Source organism: Microchirus variegatus, assembly GCF_963457635.1.
Source record: "Microchirus variegatus genome assembly, chromosome: 5".
NCBI lineage: Eukaryota > Metazoa > Chordata > Actinopteri > Pleuronectiformes > Soleidae > Microchirus > Microchirus variegatus.
In genome coordinates, this window is record NC_139806.1 from 17,041,103 (window position 1) to 17,055,500 (window position 14,398).

The 14,398-nt window shown below is 39.9% G+C and overlaps 1 protein-coding gene across 1 annotated transcript; it reads left to right on the plus strand.

Moving 5' to 3' along the window:
• Positions 1–266: 266 nt before the first annotated feature.
• On the plus strand, positions 267–7,229 carry LOC310927288 (solute carrier family 12 member 9-like; the record flags this gene model as incomplete). The annotated part of the gene is made up of 14 exons (XM_083889582.1): positions 267–417; positions 1,045–1,179; positions 1,302–1,439; positions 1,541–1,647; positions 2,276–2,477; positions 2,664–2,771; positions 3,386–3,497; positions 4,119–4,276; positions 4,808–4,890; positions 5,187–5,311; positions 5,421–5,613; positions 5,744–5,918; positions 6,079–6,225; positions 6,301–7,229. The coding sequence occupies 14 exons, from the start codon at positions 267–269 to the stop codon at positions 7,227–7,229; spliced, it is 2,763 nt and encodes a 920-aa protein (XP_083745708.1).
• Between the last annotated feature and the right edge of the window lie 7,169 nt (positions 7,230–14,398).

Consider the following 14,398-nt stretch of genomic DNA (forward strand, 5'->3'; position numbering starts at 1 on the left):
TATGTTTACGTATTTACAGTAATTTATAGGCATTAATATGTATATATTGTGAAACTACAGCAACTGTAAAAACTGTGGTCAAGGTGAAAACTAAGTGATTACGGGAGCCAATCACAGGACGCCACGTCATTTGAGCAGCTCATTAACAAACACCTGGTGCAGCAGGAGAAGTCGGGTTTGGTATCGACCGCTGCATTTTCCACACTCTCTGGTCTGACGATGCTGGTTAAATGACACAAAGCTACTGAAGGCTAAAGAGTGTCACAATGTCAGAAAAGACCCCTCTTCTTCATTACCGACTCGGTAAAGATGGACAGACCAAGGAGGACAACCCGGTCCGAAAGCTCGGTGTGCTGTTTGGAGTGGTTACGCCAACTCTGCTGTCCATGTTCAGCGTCGTCGTGTTTCTGCGAATAGGTGAGTGAAAGAAAGACCACAACAACAACAAGAACACACAAAAATGGAAGAGTAACAGCACTGTTCGTTCAAAGGACCCATGCTTACAAGCGACAATGTTAACCAAACAACCCAGACATGAGTGTTGAATGTATTCATTTATAGCCACAACCAGCAAATATAACTCCCCTTACTTATTCATTGTTTTGTTAGCAAAATATAAGGAAAATAGCCAATTGAAACAACATTTAGTAGCTTAGTTCAAATACAAATGTAGTTTCACTTTAAAATGTAGTTGTATAAACTACACAAGTTGCTTGTTTTTCTCATGATCTGATTTCAGAATTGTGCAATAAAATGTTTAGAAATTTTGCTCGAATTTCATCTGAACATGTAGTTAATTAAAGAAAGCACTTGTCGAGCTTCTCACATTGTTAATGCACTAAGGTGGTGATCTGGAAGTGATAATAATGTCCTCTTTACTTCCTTCAAAAAAGACCCATCATTTAATCCAAACGGGGTCAAAAGCATCACCTTATTGCCATGTGCAATAATGGAAATGGACACTCTTTTTTTTCTAAACAGTGGTTTTATTTGTAGTGATTTGTGCTATATTATAAATAAAGTATTGTCTCCTTCCTCATGCAGGATTTGTAGTGGGTCAAGCAGGACTCTATCAGTCTGTTGCCATGTTCCTGGTGGCCTATTTAATTATCACAATGACTGTGCTCTCTGTGTGTGCAATCTCTACAAATGGGGCTTTAGACGCTGGAGGTGCCTACTGTATCCTTTGCTGCCTGTGATTTAGGCTTCACTATTGACACACAAATTATTGTCTCTGAGCCTTCTCCGTTTACATCTCAGTCTCTGGAGCCTGATTTAAATTCCTAAACTCTGATTCCCAGACATGATCAGCCGAGCCCTGGGTCCAGAGTTTGGTGGCAGCATTGGTATCATGTTTTTCTTTGCTAATGTGTGTGGCAGTGCTCTCTATGTTTTAGGTCTGGTTGAGGCTATCATGGCAACATTTGGCGTCCCAGAAGGTAAGGTGCACGAGACATGTTTGAGCATCCAGGCGTGCAACTGTGTGTTTGTTATATTAAATACCCCTGTTTTTATTGTCCCTCTATTTTTTTTTTTTTAGAAAACACTGCAGCTGTTTTGGGTCTAACTCAGGTGTTGCCTTCAGGATACTGGTGGTCTGTGCTTTACGGCACTGTCCTTCTCTTTCTGTGTTTCATTGTCTGCTTGGTGAGATGTCACACTTCATTTTACTTTACACGTTATAAAAAGAAAAATAATCTGCAAGTCAATTAAGCCACACAATCATAACAAGATTGAAGATAGATTACTGACTGTAATTTAAAGGGGAAGAAATAGTGTTCCAAATAACCATTATCTTCTTTGTGGATCCTCATCATAAATCTCCAAACTAAATTGTATTATCGATTATATCTATCTAATATATATATATATATATATATATATATATATATATATATATATATATATATATATATAATATTGTTCTATATGATATATATGACACAAATTGGGGCTGAACAATTAATAGAAATTTTATTTAAATCGCAATATGGCCTACTGCAATTTTTGCAGGAGGTGCAATATTTGTTGAAGCCAAAATATGTGTTAAAACATCATTTTAGATTCATTTTTGTCTTGACCTATGCACAGCTGCAAGAGAAAATCTTTGTTTCACACAGAGCTGCACAAATATCACACTGTCATTTTCAAATGAAAAAATGAGAATAGTGATGTAGAAATGACCATTCCTGTCAAGATAATCGCAATCAGATATGTATTCAGAATTGTTCAGCCGTATCACAAATGCATCAGAGTGCTGTTGTTTTCACGACAGGTGGGAGCCCACATCTATGCCAAAGCTGCCTTCGTCATTTTCATCATCGTCATGACAGTCCTGGTGTCCATCTTCATTAGTTTCTTCATTGTTCAGCCGTTTGCGGTTGTTCTGCCAGATACCTCGGCTCCAAACGACACCAGTCAGAGGTTTGCCAATTTTACTGGATTCCACCTCCACACTCTGAAGAGCAACCTAGGAGGTAAGTGATGCTGTTTGTGTCGTCAAATGTAAAGGATTTTTTTTAAAGTTGTATCAGCTCTGGGCCTGGTCTTGCTGCTGAAGACTGCACCACGGTGAATTATTGATCCGAATATAGATCCCTGCTTGTACGGATTAACCTTTTATATGTATGAATAATAAAACCTTTTCCTGTCTCTCTTTCTAGCCAGTTACACGTTAGACTACACCACCGAAGTCACAATGAGTTTTGCCACGGTGTTTGCTGTCATGTTCAATGGCTGCACAGGAATCATGGCTGGCTCCAACATGTCAGGTAAGTTGGTGGTAACAAAATAACATAAGTAAATACATTTTGTAAAGAGAGGGTCGTTATTTTTGTCACTATAAGCTACTTCAGAAAGGAAGGGACTCAAGTAAGACAGCGATATAGACAAAAAAATAATATCCTGGTATATTTTGGTTGAATGATGGTATACTGTATACATCCTAGTACTAATATCCCCCGTACTGCAAATGTACACACTTATTTCCTCTATGTGCAGGTACTTTTATACACACCTTTCAGCAGGTACGTGACTTGCAGTAAACATTTTAATGCTTGCCGGTCGTCAGATAAAGCACATTTAATGAGTCTGTGTGTTTCTGTGTCCGAGTGAGTGACCGGGAGAGAGAGAAAAGACTTGTGAGGAATCAAAGCTCTCTTTTAACATGATTTTAATAATTGAATAAAGAAATGACTTATGGCCCATAAAGGAGACTTTTCTCTCTTCTGAAGAGATGCAAACCTGAGCACAGCTTTACAGCATGGTACTACAAATGGTGCATTCACAAGCTTCTACTAAGTACAAACATTTGTGTGAGGAGGCTGAACTTTTACAAAGTCAGCAAAGTGCCTCAGTGCCTTTATTTCTGTTCTGTGTTTTGCAGGTGACTTGAAAAACCCTAGCTATTCCATCCCAAGAGGAACACTTGCAGCCGTCCTTGTAACCTTCGTTACCTACAATCTGCTGAGTCTGCTGGCTGCCTGGTCCTGTGACCGGTAAGACTCGCATACTTCAATGGAATTGGAATAGATAGAAATCAAATGCATTTGTGTTTTATGAGTCATTGTTGTCAGTCTGATCTGTAGAGAGAGTTCCCATAATGCTGTGTTTGCCTGAATAAGGGACATTCAAAAGAAGCTGTTGCATTCTAGCACATTTCTTTTATAAGTTTTGCTTGTTTTCTCTTTTTAAATGTGGTTTAAGATTATACCTCAAGTGATTTATCTATCAAATATGTACAACAGCGACCTTTAGCGTCTAAAATGGTTACTGCAATCCCAGTTTTTAAATATTGCAGAGATGTGCTTGCAAGATTTTCCCAAAAACATGGAAATAAGTAATTGTAGTTTTACCCAACATTAGGCTGTGCCCATGCTATTTCATTTTTGTTAACCTTTTAACCTTTGCTTAATTTTAGTAGGTCAACAACAGACCATTATCAGTGAAGCATCATTTGTCTTAATGTAGTACATTCCTTATATCACCTTTAAGAGTTTGTTTTCTTTTGTACATGTTAGTTGATTAAGATCATGTTGTGTTGCCGACACGATAATCTGCAGCACCAAATAACATAATTAAAGACATTACATGTTGCATGCTTTATTCCTTTTTCTCAGTCACCTTCTCCAAAGAGACTACGGTTTCCTGGGAGATATCAATATATGGCCGCCCATGGTGAAAATTGGCATTTACTCCTCCGCTATATCTGCTGCCATGAGTAACCTGATCGGAGCCTCCAGGATCCTGTACGCTTTGTCCAAAGACAACCTTTTTGGTAAGATTCTAATCATGTGTCCTGATGCCAAATTTTAAGAATGTGTGTCATTTGTGATATTAAAAAGTACAAGCCAAAGAAGAGAGAATAAAATGTTCCTAGTTAAATGGCAGTGTCAGGTTTTAGCTGGCATGGCCCGTTCAATCAAATTGCGTGCATATTTAGGTCAGGATCAGGTTTAAATGATTTATTCACTGTATGTGACAGCATGCAGCGTTTTCCAGTGCTCTGCAGAACCCAGTCAACATTTTGATTATTCAGCCTATTGTTGGCAGAAGCTCTCATCTCAAATGTGACAAAATGACCCTTGTTAATTTCATCATGTCTTGTTTTCTCAGTGGAGGCATTTTGATTTGGAAAGTATCGTTTGACAGCAGATGGCTTGCACTGTTGACTTACTCAGAAAGAGAGAGCCAGAGAAAAAAAGGAATCCTTTCATGTGTTTGGTTGCAGGATGATTCACTTGTTTATTTGATTTGATAAAATGAGCAACAGAGACTTTGCTTTTGTTAACATTATAAATCTGTACAGGTGGTGTCCTGGCTCTGGTGAGGAAAACTTCTCAGAGTGGGAATCCCTGGGCCTCGGTGCTGGTCTCCTGGTTGCTTGTACAGGTACAATATTAACCTGGATACAATCTTTTCTTTTTACTGCCAGATAATGTCAGTTTGTCCTCCCCTTGAGCTCAACCCTTGCCTGGTCATGTGCCTTATGTTTGATCAGTGACTTAAATTAAGCCAAAATCTTGCGTATCTTGTGAAAATATTGTTTAGTCTGCATCTAAATGTTTTTTTTTTTTTACTGTGTTCTTAAAAAGGACAACAAAACAAACTGAGGAGGACATTTTGGCACATTGGTCTTCTTTAATTGTAGTATAAGCCAAGTGACTCTTCTTCATTTTTACCACTAGTTGGTGCTGTTTGCAGGTAAATTGAACACCATCGCTGGTATTGTAACCATCTTCTTCTTGTTGGTCTATGCTGCTGTGAACCTGGCCTGTTTGGCTCTTGAATGGGCTTCTGCACCAAACTTCAGGTAAAGTGTATGATAATTTGCTGTTGTGTGGATTTTAAATTACAAAACGTATTGTTTCAAAGGTCATTTTATTTTCATATTCCACAATTGTCTTCATTTTTCCATTTAGACCCTCATTCCGTTGTTTTACCTGGCATACCTGCACACTGGGCATCCTTGGCTGTCTGGTCATGATGTTCATGATCAATGCTATTTATGCCTTTGCCAGCATAGCCTTTATGCTTCTGCTCTTGATGCTCATCCATTACTTTGGTCCCATCAGCAACTGGGGCTACATCAGCCAGGCTCTCATCTTCCACCAGGTGAGTCTGTCTTTCTCACATCAAAAGTTGTTATGTGAAAGTTTCCATTAACAGCTACGTTAGCATGTTTGTTTGTTTGTTTGTTTGTTTGTTTGTTTGTTTTCCCCTGTCCCATCTTTGTTTCTCTCAGGTACGGAAGTACTTGTTAATGTTGGATGAGCGCAAAGACCACGTAAAGTTCTGGAGGCCCCAGGTGCTGTTGATGGTGGCAAATCCTCGCAGCTCTATAGGTCTCATGACTTTCATTAATGACTTGAAGAAGAGTGGCCTCTATGTGCTGGGACATGTAAAGCTGGGTTTACTAGGTAAGAAACGTGTACAACTTTTGATGGGACCAACAACAGTGGCATGTTCAGAACTGGACAGTTTAATAGTGCTATTAAAAAGTCAAAATGTCTCAGAGAAAATAAATGAACTATTAATGCTGACCTTGTAGGAATGAAACTGTTTTATTTTTTCATGCAGATGGCTTGCCCTCTGATCCTTTGCAGAGCCGTTATGACTCCTGGCTGTCTCTAGTGGATCATCTTAACATCAAGGCTTTTGTCAACCTTACCCTAGCCGACTCTGTTCGACGCGGAGTTCAGAACCTGCTTTTCATTACAGGATTTGGTAGGCAGGTTTATCTTATTTAGGGTAAAGAAAAACACTTGCAAACCTTAAAATGCATGTTTCCTACTTCTCCAGGTGGAATGAGGCCAAACACCATTGTCCTGGGTTTCTATGATGACTGCACCCCTCAGGACCTCCTCCAAGATAAAATTCTTATGTCCATCGGCTCTGGTTTGGATACAGTCAGTCTAACCAAAGACCCCAGAGAACAGCGGTCCCCCTTTTTCCCCAGTGTGCGGGTTTCTGGGGAAAGCAAAGACCTAAAGGAACAGGAATATGTGTCAGTAATTGCAGATGCTGTAAAAATGGGGAAGAATGTGACACTGGCTCGTTACTTCAACCAGTTCAGCCGAGAGGATGTTTTGGGAAAAAAGATTTCAGATCAGCAAAGCCTGACGGGGCCTTTTGTTGATGTGTGGCCTCTGAATCTGCTGCAACCAGACAGCCATGGCTATGTTGACATTTGCTCACTGTTCCTGCTGCAGCTGGCCTGCGTGCTTCAAGAGACTCGTGCCTGGAAACAGGCAAGGCTCCGCCTATTCCTTTGTGTGGAGGCTGGTTGCAGTCTGCAGGAAGAGGAGGAGAAGAAGCTCAGAGTGATGCTAAAGGAGCTGAGGATCTCAGCCCAGGTGCAGATGGTGGCTTGGGACCAGGTGGTAGCGCTGCACTGGCAGAGACGAGGAGGAGAAGGGGGCGGGATTTTGGTTTCGTCTGCACAGAATGAGGAAAGGATGGAGAGGGAAGAAGCTAAGAAGGAAGATGACATCAAAGTGTTCCCCAATAACGCTGCTCTGCTTACAGATGAATACATCTCTGCTGTCAACAATCTAATTTTGCAAAACGGAACCCCTACACCTGCTGTGCGTTTCTTATATTTGCCCCGCCCACCCGCAGACACAAGCCTCTACAGTGCTTACCTTCACCAGCTGGACCTGTTGAGTCGAGACCTCGGCCCAACGTTGCTCATTCATGGAGTCACTCCTGTTGTTACTACTGATCTTTAGATATTGATATATAAACTCATCGGCCATCCTAATCCTGCATTGTTAGTCCATGGAAGTGTCTCTAACCACCACTCTCTTGCATAGTATCAGAGATCAGAATCGTCATACCCAAATTCACCATTTATAGCGCTAATGTTTTTCTTTAGGTCTGTAAGATTTGAAGACCAAGTTTACTCTGATGATCAAATATGCACATTTTGTGACATCAAAGGAAATGTTCATAGCAGACCTCTCACCTCAGTTAAAGCTGGTAAGAGAAGATATTGGTCTTTCTTGGCTGTGTTTACATCATGAGCACAGAGCTTGTTTCTTTGTATTAATGGAAAAATAAATTGAACTGTTTGTTACATCTTCATTTCTTTAATTTTATTCACGATTGAGCATTCAGCTTTTGCGAGTAGTGATCAGTAAATGCTTTGAATGCAAACCTCTGTGAACAATACACTGGGTTTACTTGGTGTGTGTAGAACCACACTTACAGATAATGGTGAATTACATGCAGTGCTCTCAAAATTAATATATCCATTTGGAGAATGGCTGTCGCTGGCCAGCAGAGGGCAGTATAGGCCCATTCTCTTTGCTGCTGTAACTGCTGGTGTCCTTCACAGTAGGTTAATCTTATCACTGGTTTTCTGTATTCTAAACCAGCAGCCACTGAGTGACTCATTCAAACCCTGCTGGTATTGAAATTATATTATTAAGGCTTGGTTGGGGTTTTTGATTTGAATTGTACAAACATTTGTGAATATGTTTTATATGTACAGTGCTTGTTAAATGAGAATGTGACGTGTGAAGGCTTGTGCAAAGCTGACGTTACTATTTCATTCCTTTTAATCTCAAGAAAATGTTGCATACTCTGCAGCTACGTCGTTTTCCATGTAATTAGTTTTTTTAAGCAGAAGAGGTTTAATGTGCACAACAAAACGGATAAATGCAGTGTATTCAGGGCAACAGAATGACGCAGTCAACAGAGTGGCCTGTGGATGCTGAAGGCATCTGAATGATTTAAACTGAAAGAGTGACGTATCAGTCTGTGACCTTTCCAATCAGGGAAGAGGAGCTGAAGATAAATCTGTGTGTAGAAAAGCCACATACTCCTAATTGAGTTTTATCCAGGCCTTATTAGAGCGTTGGTTACAAACTACCTGAATGACACAACAAGGTATTTGGTACAGGATATGTGTAGTTGGCAGTGGTGAGGCTGTACTCGTTAACGAGCGCCAACGTCATCGATGGCGTATGTCACGTTTGATTTGAGAAAAATCCACTTGCTAGAGGAAAATTGCCGCCCACGTTCCCAAGCTGCATGTGGGATGGAGCGTGGTCACAGGTGTACGCAGATCAGCATCTAAGTTCTATTAAAAGGTTATTACCTTCACAGATAGTGAAGAGAAGTGGGCATCAGAGATTAAATGGACTGAATCTCTTCTGACGTCTCCCACATGGACGCATTGTACAAATCCAAACTTGGAGAGATGGTGGGAGTGAATCATTTCCGATTGCTGATTGCTAGGAAAAGATTTGCTGATGCAGGAAAGACCTAATGAACTGTGCCCTACTTGTCTTGTATTAAGGGTGATGGAGTAAAGGAGGTAAAATATGCAACAATATGTGAATTGAGGTCATTTCAGGTGAGAATAATCAATATCCATTTAAAGCTAATCAAAAATGACTATGTAGAATATACCTAGTAGCACTTGCACGTATAACTAAACCAGTTTATTTTGAAGATCTGACTCCATTCATTGGCGTTTTGGCCCCATCTGCACCTGAATTTACTATTGAATGGTAGTGGGTCTGCAGTGATTATTCGATTACTGAATAAACCAACAGTTTTGATGATAGATTGTCTTGATTTCCGCATTTTACTGTTAATGGGAGTATATTCTAGTTTCTTTGCTATGCTATCTATGACAGAAAATGTAATATCCTTGGATTCTGGACAAAACAGTGGGGTTTTGAGGTTTTGGGAAACCTTTTTTTATTTTTTTATATGATGACATCTAGCCATTTAATTGAGAAAATCGTATGAATTGATTTTGAAAACCTCCATTAGTGCTACCCAACTGTCACCTTTGCCCCGATCTGCATTTCTGGCACACTATTTGGTTTGCACTCCAGGTTATACAGTTTATATATACTGTATATCTATTGATGAAGAACTAATGATGATGAAGTCGTGTGATGGTGGTGTTCAACTGCTAGATTTAAACTTCTGATTGATTCAGTCTGGTGCATACGTCACATTTCCGGCAGAATATGGAGATTTTTGTAGGAGGCACTTACGCCCGCCTACGTGACACTGACAAACTGCATGTGGGAAGGAGTGTGTTCACACTACAGTGAGGCAGTCGGGACTCTGCTTTCTATAAATGGATACCACATTTACTGTCACGCACGCAACCCAGTTGCCTGCTGATATACAACAGTTTGAACAGAGCATTTGTCAGTTATCAACTCCATAAAATGTTGCACTGACACACACTATTTTCTCCATGGGTGTCACTAGGAGGGATCACCTGATCGACTGGATGTGACGTGGAGAGTTGCCACTCCAATTAGGGCTGCAACTAATGATTGTTTTGATGTTTTTATAAATTATTATTTTTGTGATCATTTTTTTTTCTCCTCAAAATTATGTCCTGAATGTTTTTTTTATTTTTTTATTCACAAACCAAAGACATTCAGTTAAATGTCACAAAGCAGCAAAGAAACCGGATCATATTCTCATGTAAGAAGCTGGGAGCATTTTGTATATGAAAAAGATTCATTAACTTATGATTAATGAATGATTCATTTAGCTTTATGTTGAATAGTACTAAACATTGTTGAATGGAGGATGCATTTGTGCCCACCTGACAGAGCTGGAACCTTACTGCATGTGCTTTACCTTAAATAAACTGGAGAGTGAGCTTATGAAAACTCCTATATACAACAGTATTGAAACACAATAGGCTTCTGTAGCTCATGCTCGACTTTATGAGCAGCAAATTGACTTTTAATCCAGCTGTTACAGCTGTTAGGGTCACATTTGTTGAAAGGATTATGCTCCAAACAGACACTTGAGACACACTGTCATATTCATACACTGTAACTAAAGAGTTTGAGTGGGACGGCGAAGACAGTTTTATAGTATTACTGGATTTCAGGCCAGTTCTAAGCGAGAAGACGAAGGACCTGTTTCTATTAAAACTGTTTCGTGAAGCTTCAGAACGGGTGAATCATTACAAATAATTGAGAGCGAAACATTTGTGAGGGACTCGCACATCAAAGCTCTTGCTGATGAGACTTTTGGAGAGTCTTTTGTTGTGAAATCTGTGTTTAGGAATCTGCTTGCTTGGATTTCAAATAGCAAGTCTGCTCATTTCTTTGGGGCTTTACTTTGACAAAGTTCTTACAAGCCCGGATTTCGGTAATTATGGACAAATGTGACGTATTTGAGACGTGCTGTACAGTATACATTTAAACACGGTGGATCTAGTTAATGTCCTTCAGTCACTCAAGATTGTTTTTGTCACATATTGAGTCAAAAGCAATTTTCTGAGCTGCTGTATGACCAAGCACAAAGTGAACTTTGCTCAGTTTTTTTGAGAGAAATCAGAATGTCAACTCTGCCATATGACATCAGTCTACTCAGAAAAGTACTCTGAAAATCCAATATTGTTTGAGGGTCTGTGAGCTTGTTTTTGGCAGGAACCAAATCTGTCCTGCTTGTTTGTTTGTTGTTCAGTCCACCCACATGCTCCATTACCTCCAAATAATTGACTAGGCAATCACTGTCAGCCACATAGAGGTGCATTTTCCTTAAACAGAATAGGTTATCCATTGCCTCCATGACGTTCAAACCTGGTTTATTTATTGTATTTCCGTCACTGCTGTCCTCATGGGCCATTATCAACAATTAGTTACTGGTGCAACCAAGCAAGAGTTTACTGTCATCAAATAGGTTTCTGCTATTGTTAAGTGTCAGGGAATCATTTGTATTTCTGTGTGATTTCATGGAATATTTTTATTCTTGTGCATGTGGAAGACACACGTTTTTACAAGTCTGAATTATCTTGTACGTCAGCACAGCATTTATCCAACCATGGATGTGTGAGTAGAAGAGGATGTGACTGAGGTTGTGTCTGGGGCCACACATGCTTGGCGCGCTCATCTATCCTCTCACCTTTTTTCCCCTTTGCATTGGCTCACGCCAGAGCACATGTGCAACCAGAACCAACCAAAACTGGCTTGTTCCTTCGACCATCTGGTGTTCCTTGTCTTCCATATGTGGAAACTTGTTTTTCAGTGTGGAAAATAACACTTCTGCTGCGTCTGTGGACGCACACTCTGAAAAGATTATAAAGACAACAACCATCGTGAATGACTGTGAAAAAACTGCTTTGTTTCAATAGATAGATAGATAGATAGATAGATAGATAGATAGATAGATAGATAGATAGATAGATAGATAGATAGATAGATAGATAGATAGATAGATAGATAGATAGATAGATTAGACAATAGACAATTTCTCAATATTATGAAAGCGTGAAAAACGTGATCTGATCAGTCTCTACCCAGAACAGATGGTAAGACAGCATCACAGCACCTACACGTGAACATAGGTCTCTAAATGTGAGATACATATTATATATGCTAATGTTTTGTGGCTTCATTCATATTATGGAAAGAATATGAGGATGGGCACCGATTTAGTGATTCTTCCTTTTTCGTGGTTCCGCATCTACTCATCTCATCGCACAGTGAACACAAGTGAAGAATCCAGATCATTTGGTCACATGTGAATGTGTATGTTGACGTGTGTTAGTCCTGAAATAGATTAGCAACCTGTTGAGGGTGTTACCACCACCTCTCGCCCACCGTGAGCGGTGAAACAACTCAGCCCCTTATGACTCATAAATATTGGATATATAAGTGTAGAAGAAGGTATTGAGGATCTAGGAAAATAAATATTTAATTATTTCAATGGTTTAGCCAGTTTGGGCTGCTGTAGCCCAGTTGCTTTCAGTTCCGATGTGCATTCAGAGACGGTCTTCTGCATGCTTTTGTTTGTATTGAGTGCTTGTTTTAGTTACTGTTGCCTTTCTTTCTTTTTTTTTGAAGTGGTCTGTCCATTTCGCTATGACATCAACAAGAACGTTTTTGCCCAGGGATCTTTTTCTGAATCCTGTGCACCACATTCGACTTGTTGAGATGGTGCAGCAGTATCATCATCTGAGCATCACTTTAAACAACAACATACCCTTTGAGCATCATGTGGATGCTACGTGCCACAAATCCTTTTTTTTCTGAAAATATATTATTGAATCTATCCTCTGTGCAACCTCAGGGACTGCATTTAATGACCTCCCACTCTTGTTAAGAAAGCTACGCTTATTTTTACATAAATTTAAAGTGGGAAATACACTGAAGTAATTAGTAGAAATAGAAATGTCTGCAATGAATGTCATTTATCAGGCAACAGAAGATGGAAGAGAAATGTCACACTCATTTCACTCTGTGAAAGCACTACAATAAAACTTTAAAAATAGCCGCACTGTGAAATCCAGAAGGATTACAAGCTTATTATTATTATTGTTAGATTGTTTGGTTTTTGGGGCAGCTGATGCTGGTTTTGAGTGCAGGTATTGTTGACATGGGTCCAGAACCTAACTCTACCACTAGGGGGACTTTAGACTGACTTCTCTGTACAGCAGAACTCATAATAATCATCCAAGTACATTAAAGTGTATTAATACAAAGTGTGCGCATTTTTGTCCAATTGCAATTACAACTGCTAATACGTAATATACTTTATTATATAGTGGCAAATATAGGAATAAAATATGCAATAAAAAGAAGAATATGATAATAAAAATAAGATACTGAAGTAATGTACAACATACACTTTTACAGGAAGTAGTGAGAACACACTCACACTCATTTTTGTGTCACAGGATGAAACAGCTGCATAAACCACTGTGAAACACAGTTATGTCATACAAAGATGGAATATTATATCAACAGCTTGAACATAAATACTGCTGGTTCATGCAGTTTTTCTCAGTAAAAAAAAATGCATATGTATGTCTTTCCATTGATTGTTTTCTCCCAAGATTACCACTAGTTGGTGCAAAAGTTTGGCTCACCAGTAAAGGTTAAGGGCAAGGTCATGCTTCTGCGTCCATGGAGAGCTGCGTCACATGTGCACACAGCACCACGGATCTGTTCATTATAAAACCAGGGTCTCTGTCAGTCTAGGATTTCATGCATGCATACTTGATCAGTAGTTCAGCTCATATAACTTCAAGCAAGTTTTCATGGTTACCATTTTCTTTAGCCGTGTTTCTATCACGGTACAGTTGGGTTTAGTACAGTACAGTACGGTCTGGAACGGTAAAGCCCTGGGTCAGCTGCTGCGACGACCATGAAAAGCAACAACCAACAATGGAGGACGTCCAGCAGCTCGTTATTTTCCTGGAAACTGGTACTGGAAAATGGAACGACTGGGGCTAGTTATTTTTGTTACTTTTCCTAATGGAAACGCAAAAAAAGTACTGTACCTTACTGAATCGAACTGCAAAACTCAGTGGAAAAACAGCTTTTGTTGTCTCTTTTGACCAAAACGGGGAAGTGTTGATGGAACATACTCTGTCATCTGCACTTATTATGCCAAACTTGTTGCCTGTCATAATGCAGCTGGTTATACATATGTCTATGGATGTAAACGGCACAGCTTACTGACAAAAGATTTGTCAGGTTCTGTGTTGGGCCTCATACAGTCATGAAACACTGCACTGACTGTTTTAATGTAAGGTTTGATGCCAGTAAATGAAATAATGGTCAGACTCAAAGACACATTGTGTTATATCACATTTTTGCGAGGAACTTGTTGTGATGTCTGCGCCAGGCAGTTCAAACCGCCGCACTGTCCTCCTCACACACGCACTTGTATAACAGTTTAGATAACAGTCGGCGCTGCTGAGCCGCCACGAGCCAACCATTGGCATCGCTTCATTCACCGGCAGCTGCGACGGAGTGATTTGGTCCCGCCTCTCTCATGCCACCGGTGGCCGTGGGTTTCCACGTGAAAGTAGTGACACCCTTATGTAAAAAAAAAAGAAAAAAAGACAGCATTGGAGACCAGTGGCAGCGCAAACCCCGCCCGCGTGAAGGCAGGAAGC